This window comes from Anopheles nili, chromosome 3 (assembly GCF_943737925.1).
Source record: "Anopheles nili chromosome 3, idAnoNiliSN_F5_01, whole genome shotgun sequence".
In the NCBI taxonomy this organism is placed as follows: Eukaryota; Metazoa; Arthropoda; class Insecta; order Diptera; family Culicidae; genus Anopheles; species Anopheles nili.
In genome coordinates this window covers 39509865-39529626 of record NC_071292.1, presented here as the reverse complement: position 1 = coordinate 39529626, position 19762 = coordinate 39509865, and the positions used below count along the sequence as shown (strand labels likewise).

Genomic DNA, 19762 nt, shown 5'->3' with positions numbered 1-19762 from the left:
TAGGGTGTTTTTGTTTGCGCTGCAAGTGTTCCATCTCGTAGAATCCGTAATGTCGTTCGGCATGTCATATCTTTCCATATTCAAATCGTTGAAAATTATTCGTGAAAACTATGTCCTGAAGTTTCTTTCCAGAATGCTGAAAGCAGCAAAGATTGGTTCATTCATGGGTAAAAAGTGTCTTCTTTGCAGCCCAGGGTTGCTCTTTATGTTCAATCTTCTCAACAGTGACAGCAAGCAGCATGCCGCGGAAGATATTAAAGAACTTGAAACGAAAGTGGAAGATTTTACCAACAAAACACTACGAAATCAATTCATCATTGCGAACAATAGTGCAATGTCCCTGTTTTCGGTACCAAAACACAGGCAGTTTGTTTCTACAACGAGTTCAAACAACAGCGGAACAACATGGGAATATGTTACCTGAAAAAGATGAGCAGGTCATCCTGGAGCAGTCGAAACCGTATGATTGTTTGGTTTTCCCTTGAAATACAAATTTCCTTTCAAGGACCCAACGCAAGAAGCATTTTGGGATTGATACAGGATCACGTCGACGATGGTTTGGAATGTGGATTTGACGAAAGCGATAACCAATCAAGACAAAGAATCAGGACACATTATGCTGTAAGTTGATTGCTAATGCTAATGTGCTAATTATTTCAAACATTTTTGCGCATTATATTCATATCCGTCTTACTGACATAACTTTTGTAACATTTAACAGCTCCCTACCACAGGCGCTTGGTTTGAGATGTTTAAATTGATGAACGAACTGTTTATCGAACACCGAAACGATCCGTACTACGATGCCCACGACACAGATTATGTAAGTATGTTCTAAAAATGACACTGCGACAAATACGCTAACTCAAACACACTTGCACGTTTTGTTTCAGGCCGCTTATTTGCAGAATTTCCATGATATTGTCGTCATCGACGAACATTTCTTCGGTGAAATATGCGAGCATGGGCTGGAGTTGGCCATTATCAAGTACAAGGATGTGCTACTACCACACTATGGTACCTCATTCCACGAAACAAAATACCAGGATGCGCTAAACTTGCTTCTTGCTGAAAGAGTACTGCGACGCGATTTGGCAAAATGGTAAACAGCAGTGTGAATTTCTTAGTTTGCGCGGTAACCCATGCGTGCTAGGGAAGCATAAACAGTTGATCCTACATAATACGACAGGCGAATTACGAGTTTTTTCAAATTATAGCTAAAAGCTGTAGCAACAGCAACCGTCTTGAACGTGTACAGTTTCCCATATTCGAGCCTTCAATTAGCGACTTTCGTGCTGCGGAATTTATCAACAAAAACTTTTCCAACCTCATGTGTTTCGATAGTACTGGTCGAACCGCTTAGAACATGAGGCTGGTATCTGTAGGAGATGAAGATGAGCTTGCAAATAATGACGCTCAAATGGATGACCGACAAACACGTAGAGAAAGGAGGCAATCTGAGGGGAAACACCCGGTATCGCTGGTGCATCTTCGTCTACCGAAATTGTACAGCCACACGGGCCAACCCGGCTACCTTCTACTACCGAGTATCTTCCGGGTATGCTGCATACCACCAGTCCGGTGGGACTGCTTCCAAGATTTCCTTTCTGGTCACTGGTGTGCCTAGGATCGAGCTCCATCTACACATACAGTACAGGCCTGCCAGAACATGTGCAAAGTGGGTTTTTGTTTGGGTCGAATTTTCTGTTACCGTGGGATGTGAGCGTGCGGCTAGAACACGCGTAATTTTGGACGGCATCGTATGAAAAAATTCGCAACCGCAAGAAAGTCAATCCTCATTCGGCAAAAAGTGTTGAGCTTAACATAATCTTTAGCTTGAAAATATCCATCGGTGTTGAATATGAATGTCTCGTAGGCCAACGATTTATCATGAGCGCGCCAGATAGTATTCTTCCAAAGATACCAAGTTTGGTGCAAATCGGTTCACTAGAAACCACATTGAAGCGCGACCATAGGCACATATAAATAAATAAATAAATAAATAAATAAACAAATGTATATATATATATATATATATATATATATATATATATATATATATATATATATATATATATATATCTATGTGTATATATATTTATTTATATATATATATATATATATATATATATATATATATATATATATATATATATATATATATATATATATATATATATATATATATATATATATATATATATATATATATATGTATATATATATATATATATACAAACATTCATTTTTATTTATAAGATATATTATATTGTATATTATTTTTTTGTGTTGGTGGGGAGGGGTTGTTGGGTGAATGGTGGTTGTTGGGTTGGTGGGGGTTGTTGGGTGGAAGGGGAGCTGGTGCAAAATAACGGGTAAAAACGTCACCCCATGTATACGTCCCTCATTGCATCCAACAACCCCCTCCCCCCAACGCCCAACAACCTCCCTCCCCCCCCCTTCCTCTGCACCCTAGTATCAGAAATTTCTACTCGTTATTTTGCACCAGCCCCCCCCCCCCACCACCCAGCAACCCCATCCACCCAACCCGACACCCACCCAACCCCATCCCTACATTCCCACCGACCACCCAACCACATCCCCACATTCCCACCACCCACCCAACCCCATCCCCACATTCCCACCACCCACCCAACCCCATCCCCAGATCTAGCATTTAATTAAGAATGCCGATCTAGCGACGCGCGATGTTTTTCCGGGAATTCCGGATCTCCATCAAAATATAGTCCAAACCGCAATAGTTCGGCAGATCCATGAATGTGGATCGATCGCCGAACAATTTATGTTGGAACCCGAGCAACTGTAACATAAAAGACTCGTTGGGTTCAACCTGAGCCCGCACGGTCTTGACGCGATCGTACGCGTCCCTTAGGCTTAGCTGGCCGTACTTCATCAGGTACGCCAGGCACAATGTCACTGAACGGCTCATTCCTGCTACGCAATGAACTAGAGCAGCGCCACCGGCCTTGCGTTCCTGATGGATCATGTCGGCTACTTTATGGAAGTAGGGTTCCAGATTTGTCTCATGCCTATTTAGTTCCGGGATCCTTAGATACCGTGTGTTTTCCGCAGGGAGTTCAGTATCGTCTAACTCGGCTTCGGTTGTAACATTGATTATCAATGTTATTCCCTTTTTTTGCAACACGTCAACATTGGCACCTCCACCGCAGAGGTAGAGGTTTTCGACTATTTGTGAAAATACATCCTTCTGTGGGATAATTTCCACGAAGTCTTTGTCACTATAATCAAGGAGTTTTTGGAGCCTTGAAAATCTCCGTACATCTGAATACATTTTAAAATATTGCAACGTATATCGTTCGCAACAGACACAAAATGAATGGTGCCTACTCTTCGTTCTCTCTTCCTTATTTACTTTAGAGATAGATGAGCATGGCATGCTATGACGAGCATTGTATAATATGAAAATATTTTTTGACACTTTGACGGTCAAGGATGATAAACAAATATTGACTCGCAACTGAATATTATTGCTATTTACGGTGCCATACAGGAATCCCCATGAAGCTGGGGAATCCAGTATCGTAGTGTGATAAAACCTCAACAACAAAGAAGCATACGAGGATTATTTTACAAAATGAAACCATTCGAAAGTTTTACATTTTCCAACGTGGACGTAAGGCGAGTGCTACATTTTCTGCGTACGACGCGTCATTTATCTATTTAACTTTACTGCACACAGGAAGAAGTTGTTCCAAATCGATAAAACAATGATAATAGTTGGAGTGTTGGGAAAATCGAAAGAGGCTCATTGTAATAAATTGGTGGATTTTGATCTGTTAAACGTTCATCCATAGCTCGCAGAAGAACCTGAAATAGATGTACTGTCGTATGGCACCACAACTCGGGAAAGCAATATTTTTGCTAATGTTTGTTTATTTTTTTTCAAGGGAAAAGTGAAATTTTACTTTCGTACAGAAGGAAACCCGGTGTTTCTTTATTTCGATGCCACATTTGATAGCATTGATTTGTTAGAGCTCACCAAACGGATAATAGTGGAAAAACCCCGTTGAATCCCCGTTGAACTTCATAGAATTCAATAGTACAATCCGCACCCTTTTTGCTAGGGTGTTTTTGTTTGCGCTGCAAGTGTTCCATCTCGTAGAATCCTTAATGTCGTTCGGCATGTCATATCTTTCCATATTCAAATCGTTGAAAATTATTCGTGAAAAATATGTCCTGAAGTTTCTTTCCAGAATGCTGAAAGCAGCAAAGATTGGTTCATTCATGGGTAAAAAGTGTCTTCTTTGCAGCCCAGGGTTGCTCTTTATGTTCAATCTTCTCAACAGTGACAGCAAGCAGCATGCCGCGGAAGATATTGAAGAACTTGAAACGAAAGTGGAAGATTTTACCAACAAAACACTACGAAATCAATTCATCATTGCGAACAATAGTGCAATGTCCCTGTTTTCGGTACCAAAACACAGGCAGTTTGTTTCTACAACGAATTCAAACAACAGCGGAACAACATGGGAATATGTTACCTGAAAAAGATGAGCAGGTCATCCTGGAGCAGTCGAAACCGTATGATTGTTTGGTTTTCCCTTGAAATACAAATTTCCTTTCAAGAACCCAACGCAAGAAGCATTTTGGGATTGATACAGGATCACGTCGACGATGGTTTGGAATGTGGATTTGACGAAAGCGATAACCAATCAAGACAAAGAATCAGGACACATTATGCTGTAAGTTGATTGCTAATGCTAATGTGCTTATTATTTCAAACATTTTTGCGCATTATATTCATATCCGTCTTACCGACATAACTTTTGTAACATTTAACAGCTCCCTACCACAGGCGCTTGGTTTGAGATGTTTAAATTGATGAATGAACTGTTTATCGATCACCCAAACGATCCGTACTACGATGCCTACGACACAGATTATGTAAGTATGTTCTAAAAATGACACTGCGACAAATATGCTAACTCAAACACACTTGCACGTTTTGTTTCAGGCCGCTTATTTGCAGAATTTCCATGATATTGTCGACATCGACGAACATTTCTTCGGTGAAATATGCGAGCATGGGCTGGAGTTGGCCATTATCAAGTACAAGGATGTGCGACTACCACACTATGGTACCTCATTCCACGAAACAAAATACCAGGATGCGCTAAACTTGCTTCTTGCTGAAAGAGTACTGAGACGCGATTTGGCAAAATGGTAAACAGCAGTGTGAATTTCTTAGTTTGCGCGGTAACCCATGCGTGCTAGGGAAGCATAAACAGTTGATCCTACATAATACGACAGGCGAATTACGAGTTTTTTTCAAATTATAGCTAAAAGCTGTAGCAACTGCAACCGTCTTGAACGTGTACAGTTTCCCATATTCGAGCCTTCAATTAGCGACTTTCGTGCTGCGGAATTTATCAACAAAAACTTTTCCAACCTCATGTGTTTCGATAGTACTGGTCGAACCGCTTAGAACATGAGACTGGTATCTGTAGGAGATGAAGATGAGCTTGCAAATAATGACGCTCAAATGGATGACCGACAAACACGTAGAGAAAGGAGGCAATCTGAGGGGAAACACCCGGTATCGCTGGTGCATCTTCGTCTACCGAAATTGAACAGCCACACGGGCCAACCCGGCTACCTTCTACTACCGAGTATCTTCCGGGTATGCTGCATACCACCAGTCCGGTGGGACTGCTTCCAAGATTTCCTTTCTGGTCACTGGTGTGCCTAGGATCGAGCTCCATCTACACATACAGTACAGGCCTGCCAGAACATGTGCAAAGTGGGTTTTTGTTTGGGTCGAATTTTCTGTTACCGTGGGATGTGAGCGTGCGGCTAGAACACGCGTAATTTTGGGCGGCATCGTATGAAAAAATTCGCAACCGCAAGAAAGTCAATCCTCATTCGGCAAAAAGTGTTGAGCTTAACATAATCTTTAGCTTGAAAATATCCATCGGTGTTGAATATGAATGTCTCGTAGGCCAACGATTTATCATGAGCGCGCCAGATAGTATTCTTTCAAAGGTACCAAGTTTGGTGCAAATCGGTTCACTAGAAACCACATTGAAGCGCGACCATAGGCACATATAAATAAATAAATAAATAAGCAAATGTGTATATATATATATATATATATATATATATATATATATATATATATATATATATATATATAAATATAAATATATATATATATATATATATATATATATATATATATATATATATATATATATATATATATATATATATATATATATTTATATCTATATCTATCTATGTGTATATATATTTATTTAAATGTATATATATATATATATATATATATATATATATATATATATATATATATATATATATATATATATATATATATATATATATATATATATATATATATATATATATATATATATATATATATATATATATATATATATATATATATATATATATATATATATATATATATATATATATATATATATATATATATATATATATATATATATATATATATATATATATATATATATATATATATATTGAACGTTCGCGTAAGTTTCGGATCACTTAATTAACAATTTCGCTGCTTGTGGTGTCGAAAGGCAAAGATAGCAAAGAGGCCATTCCTTTAATTTTCTTATTTTTATACAATTTTTGTGTGCCACTCACGGGAGTGGCAACTCACTATTCACTTAAATTATCACTCGCTGGACTGTCAAACAAACAACTCCTTGACGAAACCAATTGTTCGTTAAGGTTGAAACATCTTGGGCGAACATACTCCCCCCCATGACAAAACGTCATAATATAGCCAAAACAGGATGCACGTACTACTAAGCTGATGGCTTCGTAACGGGGAGTAAACATATTTTGGTAATTGGACGCGTTACTATTCCTTTTGTCGTTTTTAGTGTTACCACACGCGTAAGATGATCCTGTCCAGGGTGTATATCGACGATGCGCGCAAGTGGCCATTTGGTACTAGGAAGTGAATCGTCCACAAGAATGACCATTCGGCCAGGTATTATCTCACTACGATTCACTATCCGGTTTTCCTTCTGCATTTCCTGCAGATACTCGGTTGTCCAATGCTTCCAGAAGCGTTGAACAAGCAATTGCCAGTTTTGTAATTCGTCCAAAGTGTATGCCTTCAAACGAGTGTAGTCGGGTATGGGAACAGCATGCATTGATGTGCCGATTAAGAAGTGAGCAGGTGTAAGCGTCGCCAAATCATTGGGGTCATCCGTTAGCGGCAATAAAGGACGCGAGTTCATTGCTGCTTCTATCTGCTGCAGAATGGTGCTGTATCCTTCGTAAGAAAGCCTAGTACTGCCTAGCTGCCTGTAGAGGTGTCTTTTGGCAGTCTTTACCGCTGCTTCCCATAATCCACCGAAGTGTGGCGCCTTAGGTGGTGTAAAATGCCAAGTTATTCCCATGTCGGCGCAGTGAGATGTAATTTTGTTTTGTTGTTGCTCGTTCTGGAACATTTCAAACAGTTCATTAAGTTCGTTTGCAGCACCTTCAAAGTTTTTTCCGTTATCGGAATGTATATCCGATGGTAATCCGCGACGGGATGAGAAACGATGTAATGCGGCTAAGAATCCGGCAGTGGTGAGATCGCCAACAAGCTCCAGATGAACTGCCTTGGTTGCAAAACATACGAACACACACAAGTAACATTTAGCGGCAGCAGCTCTCTTGTGAGTTGGTTTAAGATAAAATGGGCCGGCGTAATCTACTCCACATATCGAAAACGGTCGGCTCGGAGTGATCCGTTCATACGGGAGTTGACCAGTTTGTTGTTGCATCACTGGCGGGTCCTGCCGTATGCAACGAAAGCAATTCCTCACGATTCTCTTTACCAAACGTCGCCCATCGAGTGGCCAATATTCTTCTCGAATCTGGGAAAGTAGTAGTCTTCCTCCGCCATGCATAAGCTTTTCATGAAAGTGCAGCGCGATGAGATGAGCTAGCTTATGGTTCTTGGGGAGCACGATGGGATGTTTAAATTGATAGGGAAGCTGCGCAAGTTTCAAACGCCCTCCTACTCGCACTATACCGTTTTCGTCGAGAAATGGATTCAATCGTCGTAGAGGTGAATGTTTTCCCACGACTTCTCCCCTTTCAAGTAGCCGGATCTCCGATGAAAATTCGTCTTGCTGCGCCAGTTTACATAGTACGATTTTAGCAGCTTCCATAAACATGGGAGTAATCGACAATGTAGCGGGGGCAAATTGTGTTGACTGTTGTGTACGTGTTTTGTGTCTTGTGTTGTGTATAAAACGGGTGCAATATGCAACTATGTGTAAAAGCTTGGTGTATGACGATGTTAATTCGAACCAAGAGTGAGTGATCTGTACATTAGTGATCACAGCGCTTATCTGACGAGTTTCCATATCAGTTTCCGCAGCCAGTGTTGGATTCGATGCAGGCCATTGGGACGGAGCTGATGCTAACCAATCAGGACCGCAACTCCACATAGAACTCTTTAGCATTTCAGCTGCTGATATCCCTCGAGACACCAGGTCGGCAGGATTTGATGAGCCGGGGACGTGTCTCCACTGACGGGGATGTGAATAATTCTGGATCTCTGCAACGCGATTCGCCACGAATGTTTTCCAGGTGTTCGGGGGAGACGCAATCCAGTTCAAAGTCACCGTAGAATCTGACCAGAAAAACGATTCGGTTTCGTCGATCCTCATGGCTCGTCTAACACGATGATGGAGATGTGCTCCTAATACAGCAGCGCAAAGTTCTAATCTCGGCAATGTGATACGTTTCAGTGGGGCTACCCGGGATTTCGACGCGAGCAGAGTGACTCGTACTTGCCCCTGCTGGTCTTCGCAACGCGCGTAAATGCAGGCACCATATGCATTCTCCGATGCGTCTGCAAACGTATGCAATTGTACTTTGGAGTTAGATAAGAGCACATACCTATCGCTTTGGAAGTCAGCCAGATCTTGCCAGTCGTCAGTAACCGATTTCCATTTGCTACAGATTTGCGCTGGTACCGGATCATCCCATCCAATTTTCTGAAGCCACAACTCCTGCATCAGCAATTTCGCGCGTATGATTACTGGAGCGATCAATCCAAGGGGGTCAAACATTCGAGCAATGTTTGACAATATGTACCGCATGGTGAGGTGGGTGTTATTAATTGTCGGCGTCGACTCGAAACACAGAGTATCCATTTCGGGCTTCCAAGCGATGCCAAGTGCCTTCACTGTTTCGTTCGGAACAAACTGCAGGGAAGATTGTGTACCGATATGTTCCGCTGGTAGGCCGGTAAGCACGTCCAAACAGTTAGATGTCCACTTTCGAAGTTCGAATCCTCCTTTGGAGAGCAACTCGGTTAATTGTTGGCGAAGCATACGGGCTTCCTCTACGCTGTTCGCACTACCGATGAAATCGTCAACATAGAAGTTATTTTTTAGAGCGGGTGTAGCGAGTGGATAATCTACACCTTCATCGTCTGCAAGCTGCAATAATGTGCGGGTGGCCAAGAACGAGGATGGAGCCAAACCATATGTTACCGTATTCAGCTCGTACAATCTAATCGACGATTGTGGTGAGAAACGGAAGAAGATGCGAACTAATCGTCGATCGTCTGGATGCAATACAATTTGTCTATACATTTTTGCGATATCAGCTACGACAGCGATCTTATAAGTTCGAAAACGCAAAATGATGTCGATGAGTTCATCTTGAACTATAGGTCCAACTCGTAATGTTTCATTCAACGAGAAACCAGTGGACGTTTTAGCCGAACCATCAAATACAACTCTAACCTTCGTTGTGGAACTTGATGCCTTAAAAACTGTATGATGAGGTAGATAATAAGCAGCTGTATCGTCACATTCAGTGCTTATAGGAGACATGTGCCCCAGTTCCAAATACTCCTTCATGAATGCTTGGTACGCCTCTCGAAGTGCTGAATCGCGTTCCAATCTACGCTCAAGCAGCTCAAAGCGACGAATAGCTTGAGATCTAGACATACCGAGCTTTTCGCCGAAGTCTGGCTGTTTTGGGAGGCGAACAATATATCTACCGGTGTCGTCACGTTCCGTGGTGGCCTTGTAAAAGGTTTCGCAATATCGTTCATCCGGTGAGTATGTATCATTTACGGTAAGTTCCTCTAAATTCCAAAATCGTTGTAACGACTCCTCCAAGGAGGTCATACAGACGGTTGTATACGATGTGGTAGAATCTGGTTGAGATACAGAGTGCTCAACGGCAGTTGTGCCGGTCATTACCCAGCCAAACACACTGTTCATCATGACGGGTAGATGAGGTGCTGGACGGACCTGCGTTGTATTCTCAAAAAATGTGTGGTAATGGCGTGCGCCCAGAATGATGTCTATGGGAGCAGCTTTATAAAACAAGGGATCCGCTAAAGGCAAACTAGATGGTATATTCCAATCATTGGTGTTTATATCGCGCGTTGGGAGATTCATCATCAAATTGTCAACCATCAACAAATCGGTGTTCACTGCAAACGAACTGCATCGGGAGACAATTTGGGCATGCACAGATTCCCGTACGGTTTTTGCAGATTGGCCTGCTCCAACGATAGTAACGTTCACTTTTCGTTTCTTCAGCCGCAGTCGGTGAGCGAGCCGATCGCTAATTAGATTAGGCTGAGATGCGCTGTCCAAGAGAGCTCGCGCAGGATGAGCGATTCCGAACTCATCAATTATATGTATTAACGCAGTTTGGAGCAAGACCTGCTTGGATGCTTGCTGTAGTGCTGCCGCAAACGTGCGTTGTGTGTTGTTTATGGCCGTGGGATCGCTAGTGGCATAGGGTGTCTGGTGTGGTGGTGAGGTGTAACTTGTATTAGTGTGTGTGAAGTGCAATTTAGTGTGGTGTGTAGCATTACAGTAACGACATTTGTACTGTGATGGGCAATCACGAGCCATGTGATCTTTCCGCAGACAATTCAAACACAAATGCGCGGTCATGGCAAATCGATGACGCTCCTTCGGTTCCATCCGTTCGAAACGCGGGCATTTAACAAGATGGTGCGCAGAATTACATAACTTACATTTTTGCGCATCATGCGATGTAGCAGCAAAACTGGCATGGCGAGGAAATTTTATTCGCCGTGAGTTCCTCGAGTCATTGTCCTGCGACGTCTGACGGTTGTTTACTAGTAAAGTCTCCAATACACGCATACGACGATGTAGGAACGAAATTAAACCGTCGTACTTCGGGTTAGTATCACTCGATGCGTGTTCCTCCCAATCGCGTAATGTAATTATGGGCAGCTTAGTACAAAGTAGATGTTCGAGAATGCTACACCAAGTGCCCGTTTCTTCTCCTAAATGCTGCAATATCTTTTTGTGTCGCTCAAATTCATCTACAAGATGGTGCAGTGATGCTACGCTTTCCTTCTGTGCAGCAGGAATGGCAAACATGGCTTGTAAATGGCGTTTTTTAAGCAGATATTCATTGGAGTATCGCTCAGTTAATGTGTTCCACGCTAAATCATAATTAGCCGCGCTTATGGTGATTGACTCTATCACTTGAGCCGCCTCTCTTTTCACAGCGGCGCGCAAATAGTGGAATTTTTGTATCGCCGGTAAGTCTCCGTTTGCATGTATGAGGCACTCAAACGTATCGCGGAATGTCAACCATTGCATATAATCTCCACTGAATTCAGGCAGTGCAATGGTGGGAAGCTTAATACCCTTGAGCGGATTCGATCCGGTGGTCGTTTGGGCATAAGATGTTTGCACTAACCGTAAATGCGCCTGCAATTTCGATTGCACCTGTATTGTTCTACTTTCGAAATTCTCCCTCAAAGCCGCATTTTGCGATATTTCTTCGGCAGTGGAAGCGGAATCTTCCAACCCTTGCTGGATATCTTCAAGATCTTGGCATAATCGTTCAAACTTCCTAAGTCGGGTTTCTACCTCTATTTGGTCCCGTTCAGCAACGAAATCCTCTAGAAATTTTTCATATCGCGAAATGGACACTAGCAAAATTGTCCGCCGGGATGCTAACACCGTGGGCTTCATTGGCACTATGTGAATGCTTAGCACTATGTGAATGCACTATATGCTTGTGAATGTATGCGTTTGACAGTGTTTTGCGTGATGCGGCAAAAACAGCTGTATGCTTAACGATAATTCAACTACAAGCGGTAACACAATATCGATCGAAACTCGCGATTTTATAACCAGATACTCACACGATCCTGGTCACGGCACCATGAACGTTCGCGTAAGTTTCGGATCACTTAATTAACAATTTCGCTGCTTGTGGTGTCGAAAGGCAAAGATAGCAAAGAGGCCATTCCTTTAATTTTCTTAGTTTTTATACAATTTTTGAGTGCCACTCACGGGAGTGGCAACTCACTATTCACTCAAATCATCACTCGCTGGACTGTCAAACAAATAACTCCTTAACGAAACCAATTGTTCGTTAAGGTTGAATATCTTGGGCGAACATACTCCCCCCCATGACAAAACGTCATAATAAAGCCAAAACAGGATGCACGTACTACTAAGCTGATGGCTTCGTAACGGGGAGTAAACATATTTTGGTAATTGGACGCGTAAGATGATCCTGTCCAGGGTGTATATCGACGATGCGCGCAAGTGGCCATTTGGTACTAGGAAGTGAATCGTCCACAAGAATGACCATTCGGCCAGGTATTATCTCACTACGATTCACTATCCGGTTTTCCTTCTGCATTTCCTGCAGATACTCGGTTGTCCAATGCTTCCAGAAGCGTTGAACAAGCAATTGCCAGTTTTGTAATTCGTCCAAAGTGTATGCCTTCAAACGAGTGTAGTCGGGTATGGGAACAGCATGCATTGATGTGCCGATTAAGAAGTGAGCAGGTGTAAGCGCCGCCAAATCATTGGGGTCATCCGTTAGCGGCAATAAAGGACGCGAGTTCATTGCTGCTTCTATCTGCTGCAGAATGGTGCTGTATCCTTCGTAAGAAAGCCTAGTACTGCCTAGCTGCCTGTAGAGGTGTCTTTTGGCAGTCTTTACCGCTGCTTCCCATAATCCACCGAAGTGTGGCGCCTTAGGTGGTGTAAAATGCCAAGTTATTCCCATGTCGGCACAGTGAGATGCAATTTTGTTTTGTTGTTGCTCGTTCTGAAACATTTCAAACAGTTCATTAAGTTCGTTTGCAGCACCTTCAAAGTTTTTTCCGTTATCGGAATGTATATCCGATGGTAATCCGCGACGGGATGAGAAACGATGTAATGCGGCTAAGAATCCGGCAGTGGTGAGATCGCCAACAAGCTCCAGATGAACTGCCTTGGTTGCAAAACATACGAACACACACAAGTAACATTTAGCGGCAGCAGCTCTCTTGTGAGTTGGTTTAAGATAAAATGGGCCGGCGTAATCTACTCCACATATCGAAAACGGTCGGCTCGGAGTGATCCGTTCATACGGGAGTTGACCAGTTTGTTGTTGCATCACTGGCGGGTCCTGCCGTATGCAACGAAAGCAATTCCTCACGATTCTCTTTACCAAACGTCGCCCATCGAGTGGCCAATATTCTTCTCGAATCTGGGAAAGTAGTAGTCTTCCTCCGCCATGCATAAGCTTTTCATGAAAGTGCAGCGCGATGAGATGAGCTAGCTTATGGTTCTTGGGGAGCACGATGGGATGTTTAAATTGATAGGGAAGCTGCGCAAGTTTCAAACGCCCTCCTACTCGCACTATACCGTTTTCGTCGAGAAATGGATTCAATCGTCGTAGAGGTGAATGTTTTCCCACGACTTCTCCCCTTTCAAGTAGCCGGATCTCCGATGAAAATTCGTCTTGCTGCGCCAGTTTACATAGTACGATTTTAGCAGCTTCCATAAACATGGGAGTAATCGACAATGTAGCGGGGGCAAATTGTGTTGACTGTTGTGTACGTGTTTTGTGTCTTGTGTTGTGTATAAAACGGGTGCAATATGCAACTATGTGTAAAAGCTTGGTGTATGACGATGTTAATTCGAACCAAGGGTGAGTGATCTGTACATTAGTGATCACAGCGCTTATCTGACGAGTTTCCATATCAGTTTCCGCAGCCAGTGTTGGATTCGATGCAGGCCATTGGGACGGAGCTGATGCTAACCAATCAGGACCGCAACTCCACATAGAACTCTTTAGCATTTCAGCTGCTGATATCCCTCGAGACACCAGGTCGGCAGGATTTGATGAGCCGGGGACGTGTCTCCACTGACGGGGATGTGAATAATTCTGGATCTCTGCAACGCGATTCGCCACGAATGTTTTCCAGGTGTTCGGGGGAGACGCAATCCAGTTCAAAGTCACCGTAGAATCTGACCAGAAAAACGATTCGGTTTCGTCGATCCTCATGGCTCGTCTAACACGATGATGGAGATGTGCTCCTAATACAGCAGCGCAAAGTTCTAATCTCGGCAATGTGATACGTTTCAGTGGGGCTACCCGGGATTTCGACGCGAGCAGAGTGACTCGTACTTGCCCCTGCTGGTCTTCGCAACGCGCGTAAATGCAGGCACCATATGCATTCTCCGATGCGTCTGCAAACGTATGCAATTGTACTTTGGAGTTAGATAAGAGCACATACCTATCGCTTTGGAAGTCAGCCAGATCTTGCCAGTCGTCAGTAACCGATTTCCATTTGCTACAGATTTGCGCTGGTACCGGATCATCCCATCCAATTTTCTGAAGCCACAACTCCTGCATCAGCAATTTCGCGCGTATGATTACTGGAGCGATCAATCCAAGGGGGTCAAACATTCGAGCAATGTTTGACAATATGTACCGCATGGTGAGGTGGGTGTTATTAATTGTCGGCGTCGACTCGAAACACAGAGTATCCATTTCGGGCTTCCAAGCGATGCCAAGTGCCTTCACTGTTTCGTTCGGAACAAACTGCAGGGAAGATTGTGTACCGATATGTTCCGCTGGTAGGCCGGTAAGCACGTCCAAACAGTTAGATGTCCACTTTCGAAGTTCGAATCCTCCTTTGGAGAGCAACTCGGTTAATTGTTGGCGAAGCATACGGGCTTCCTCTACGCTGTTCGCACTACCGATGAAATCGTCAACATAGAAGTTATTTTTTAGAGCGGGTGTAGCGAGTGGATAATCTACACCTTCATCGTCTGCAAGCTGCAATAATGTGCGGGTGGCCAAGAACGAGGATGGAGCCAAACCATATGTTACCGTATTCAGCTCGTACAATCTAATCGACGATTGTGGTGAGAAACGGAAGAAGATGCGAACTAATCGTCGATCGTCTGGATGCAATACAATTTGTCTATACATTTTTGCGATATCAGCTACGACAGCGATCTTATAAGTTCGAAAACGCAAAATGATGTCGATGAGTTCATCTTGAACTATAGGTCCAACTCGTAATGTTTCATTCAACGAGAAACCAGTGGACGTTTTAGCCGAACCATCAAATACAACTCTAACCTTCGTTGTGGAACTTGATGCCTTAAAAACTGTATGATGAGGTAGATAATAAGCAGCTGTATCGTCACATTCAGTGCTTATAGGAGACATGTGCCCCAGTTCCAAATACTCCTTCATGAATGCTTGGTACGCCTCTCGAAGTGCTGAATCGCGTTCCAATCTACGCTCAAGCAGCTCAAAGCGACGAATAGCTTGAGATCTAGACATACCGAGCTTTTCGCCGAAGTCTGGCTGTTTTGGGAGGCGAACAATATATCTACCGGTGTCGTCACGTTCCGTGGTGGCCTTGTAAAAGGTTTCGCAATATCGTTCATCCGGTGAGTATGTATCATTTACGGTAAGTTCCTCTAAATTCCAAAATCGTTGTAACGACTCCTCCAAGGAGGTCATACAGACGGTTGTATACGATGTGGTAGAATCTGGTTGAGATACAGAGTGCTCAACGGCAGTTGTGCCGGTCATTACCCAGCCAAACACACTGTTCATCATGACGGGTAGATGAGGTGCTGGACGGACCTGCGTTGTATTCTCAAAAAATGTGTGGTAATGGCGTGCGCCCAGAATGATGTCTATGGGAGCAGCTTTATAAAACAAGGGATCCGCTAAAGGCAAACTAGATGGTATATTCCAATCATTGGTGTTTATATCGCGCGTTGGGAGATTCATCATCAAATTGTCAACCATCAACAAATCGGTGTTCACTGCAAACGAACTGCATCGGGAGACAATTTGGGCATGCACAGATTCCCGTACGGTTTTTGCAGATTGGCCTGCTCCAACGATAGTAACGTTCACTTTTCGTTTCTTCAGCCGCAGTCGGTGAGCGAGCCGATCGCTAATTAGATTAGGCTGAGATGCGCTGTCCAAGAGAGCTCGCGCAGGATGAGCGATTCCGAACTCATCAATTATATGTATTAACGCAGTTTGGAGCAAGACCTGCTTGGATGCTTGCTGTAGTGCTGCCGCAAACGTGCGTTGTGTGTTGTTTATGGCCGTGGGATCGCTAGTGGCATAGGGTGTCTGGTGTGGTGGTGAGGTGTAACTTGTATTAGTGTGTGTGAAGTGCAATTTAGTGTGGTGTGTAGCATTACAGTAACGACATTTGTACTGTGATGGGCAATCACGAGCCATGTGATCTTTCCGCAGACAATTCAAACACAAATGCGCGGTCATGGCAAATCGATGACGCTCCTTCGGTTCCATCCGTTCGAAACGCGGGCATTTAACAAGATGGTGCGCAGAATTACATAACTTACATTTTTGCGCATCATGCGATGTAGCAGCAAAACTGGCATGGCGAGGAAATTTTATTCGCCGTGAGTTCCTCGAGTCATTGTCCTGCGACGTCTGACGGTTGTTTACTAGTAAAGTCTCCAATACACGCATACGACGATGTAGGAACGAAATTAAACCGTCGTACTTCGGGTTAGTATCACTCGATGCGTGTTCCTCCCAATCGCGTAATGTAATTATGGGCAGCTTAGTACAAAGTAGATGTTCGAGAATGCTACACCAAGTGCCCGTTTCTTCTCCTAAATGCTGCAATATCTTTTTGTGTCGCTCAAATTCATCTACAAGATGGTGCAGTGATGCTACGCTTTCCTTCTGTGCAGCAGGAATGGCAAACATGGCTTGTAAATGGCGTTTTTTAAGCAGATATTCATTGGAGTATCGCTCAGTTAATGTGTTCCACGCTAAATCATAATTAGCCGCGCTTATGGTGATTGACTCTATCACTTGAGCCGCCTCTCTTTTCACAGCGGCGCGCAAATAGTAGAATTTTTGTATCGCCGGTAAGTCTCCGTTTGCATGTATGAGGCACTCAAACGTATCGCGGAATGTCAACCATTGCATATAATCTCCACTGAATTCAGGCAGTGCAATGGTGGGAAGCTTAATACCCTTGAGCGGATTCGATCCGGTGGTCGTTTGGGCATAAGATGTTTGCACTAACCGTAAATGCGCCTGCAATTTCGATTGCACCTGTATTGTTCTACTTTCGAAATTCTCCCTCAAAGCCGCATTTTGCGATATTTCTTCGGCAGTGGAAGCGGAATCTTCCAACCCTTGCTGGATATCTTCAAGATCTTGGCATAATCGTTCAAACTTCCTAAGTCGGGTTTCTACCTCTATTTGGTCCCGTTCAGCAACGAAATCCTCTAGAAATTTTTCATATCGCGAAATGGACACTAGCAAAATTGTCCGCCGGGATGCTAACACCGTGGGCTTCATTGGCACTATGTGAATGCACTATATGCTTGTGAATGTATGCGTTTGACAGTGTTTTGCGTGATGCGGCAAAAACAGCTGTATGCTTAACGATAATTCAACTACAAGCGGTAACACAATATCGATCGAAACTCGCGATTTTATAACCAGATACTCACACGATCCTGGTCACGGCACCATGAACGTTCGCGTAAGTTTCGGATCACTTAATTAACAATTTCGCTGCTTGTGGTGTCGAAAGGCAAAGATAGCAAAGAGGCCATTCCTTTAATTTTCTTAGTTTTTATACAATTTTTGAGTGCCACTCACGGGAGTGGCAACTCACTATTCACTCAAATCATCACTCGCTGGACTGTCAAACAAATAACTCCTTAACGAAACCAATTGTTCGTTAAGGTTGAACATCTTGGGCGAACAGTACCTCATTCCACGAAACAAAATACCAGGATGCGCTAAACTTACTTCTTGCTGAAAGAGTACTGCGACGCGATTTGGCAAAATGGTAAACAGCAGTGTGAATTTCTTAGTTTGCGCGGTAACCCATGCGTGCTAGGGAAGCATAAACAGTTGATCCTACATAATACGACAGGCGAATTACGAGTTTTTTCAAATTATAGCTAAAAGCTGTAGCAACTGCAACCGTCTTGAACGTGTACAGTTTCCCATATTCGAGCCTTCAATTAGCGACTTTTGTGCTGCGGAATTTATCAACAAAAACTTTTCCAACCTCATGTGTTTCGATAGTACTGGTCGAACCGCTTAGAACATGAGGCTGGTATCTGTAGGAGATGAAGATGAGCTTGCAAATAATGACGCTCAAATGGATGACCGACAAACACGTAGAGAAAGGAGGCAATCTGAGGGGAAACACCCGGTATCGCTGGTGCATCTTCGTCTACCGAAATTGAACAGCCACACGGGCCAACCCGGCTACCTTCTACTACCGAGTATCTTCCGGGTATGCTGCATACCACCGGTCCGGTGGGACTTCTTCCAAGATTTCCTTTCTGGTCACTGGTGTGCCTAGGATCGAGCACCATCTACACATACAGTACAGGCCTGCCAGAACATGTGCAAAGTGGGTTTTTGTTTGGGTCGAATTTTCTGTTACCGTGGGATGTGAGCGTGCGGCTAGAACACGCGTAATTTTGGGCGGCATCGTATGAAAAAATTCGCAACCGCAAGAAAGTCAATCCTCATTCGGCAAAAAGTGTTGAGCTTAACATAATCTTTAGCTTGAAAATATCCATCGGTGTTGAATATGAATGTCTCGTAGGCCAACGATTTATCATGAGCGCGCCATATAGTATTCTTCCAAAGGTACCAAGTTTGGTGCAAATCGGTTCACTAGAAACCACATTGAAGCGCGACCATAGGCACATATAAAAAAATAAATAAATAAACAAATGTATATATATATATATATATATATATATATATATATATATATATATATATATATATATATATATATATATATCTATGTGTATATATATTTATTTATATATATATATATATATATATATATATATATATATATATATATATATATATATATATATATATATATCTATATATATATATATATATATCTATATATATATATATATATATATATATATATATATATATATATTATATATATATATATATATATATATATATATATATATATATATATATATATATATATATATATATATATATATATATATCTATGTATATATATATATTAATATATATGTATATATATATATATATATATATATATATATATATATATATATATATATATATATATATATATGTATAGATATATATATATATATATATATATATATATATATATATATATATATATATATATATATATATATATATATATATATATATATATATATATATATATATATATATATATATATATATATATATATATATATATATATATATATATATATATATATATATATATATATTTATATATATATATATATATATATATATATATATATATACAAACATTCATATTGATTTATAAGATATATTATATTGTATATTATTTTTTTGTTTTGGTGGGGAGGGGTTGTTGGGTGAATGGTGG

At 41.9% G+C, this 19762-nt stretch overlaps 1 protein-coding gene and 2 pseudogenes across 1 annotated transcript; 2 read left to right on the top strand and 1 right to left on the bottom strand.

Moving 5' to 3' along the window:
- Positions 1-413: 413 nt before the first annotated feature.
- On the top strand, positions 414-1363 carry LOC128724258 (nonsense-mediated mRNA decay factor SMG8-like; annotated as a pseudogene).
- A 1332-nt stretch (positions 1364-2695) lies between these two features.
- LOC128724257 (dual specificity protein phosphatase 14-like) lies at positions 2696-3211 on the bottom strand (the record flags this gene model as incomplete). The annotated part of the gene is made up of 1 exon (XM_053817998.1): positions 2696-3211. A coding segment is annotated over one exon (516 nt), but the record flags the coding sequence as incomplete, so codon positions are not given.
- A 405-nt stretch (positions 3212-3616) lies between these two features.
- On the top strand, positions 3617-5321 carry LOC128724256 (nonsense-mediated mRNA decay factor SMG8-like; annotated as a pseudogene).
- The last annotated feature ends 14441 nt before the right edge of the window (positions 5322-19762 follow it).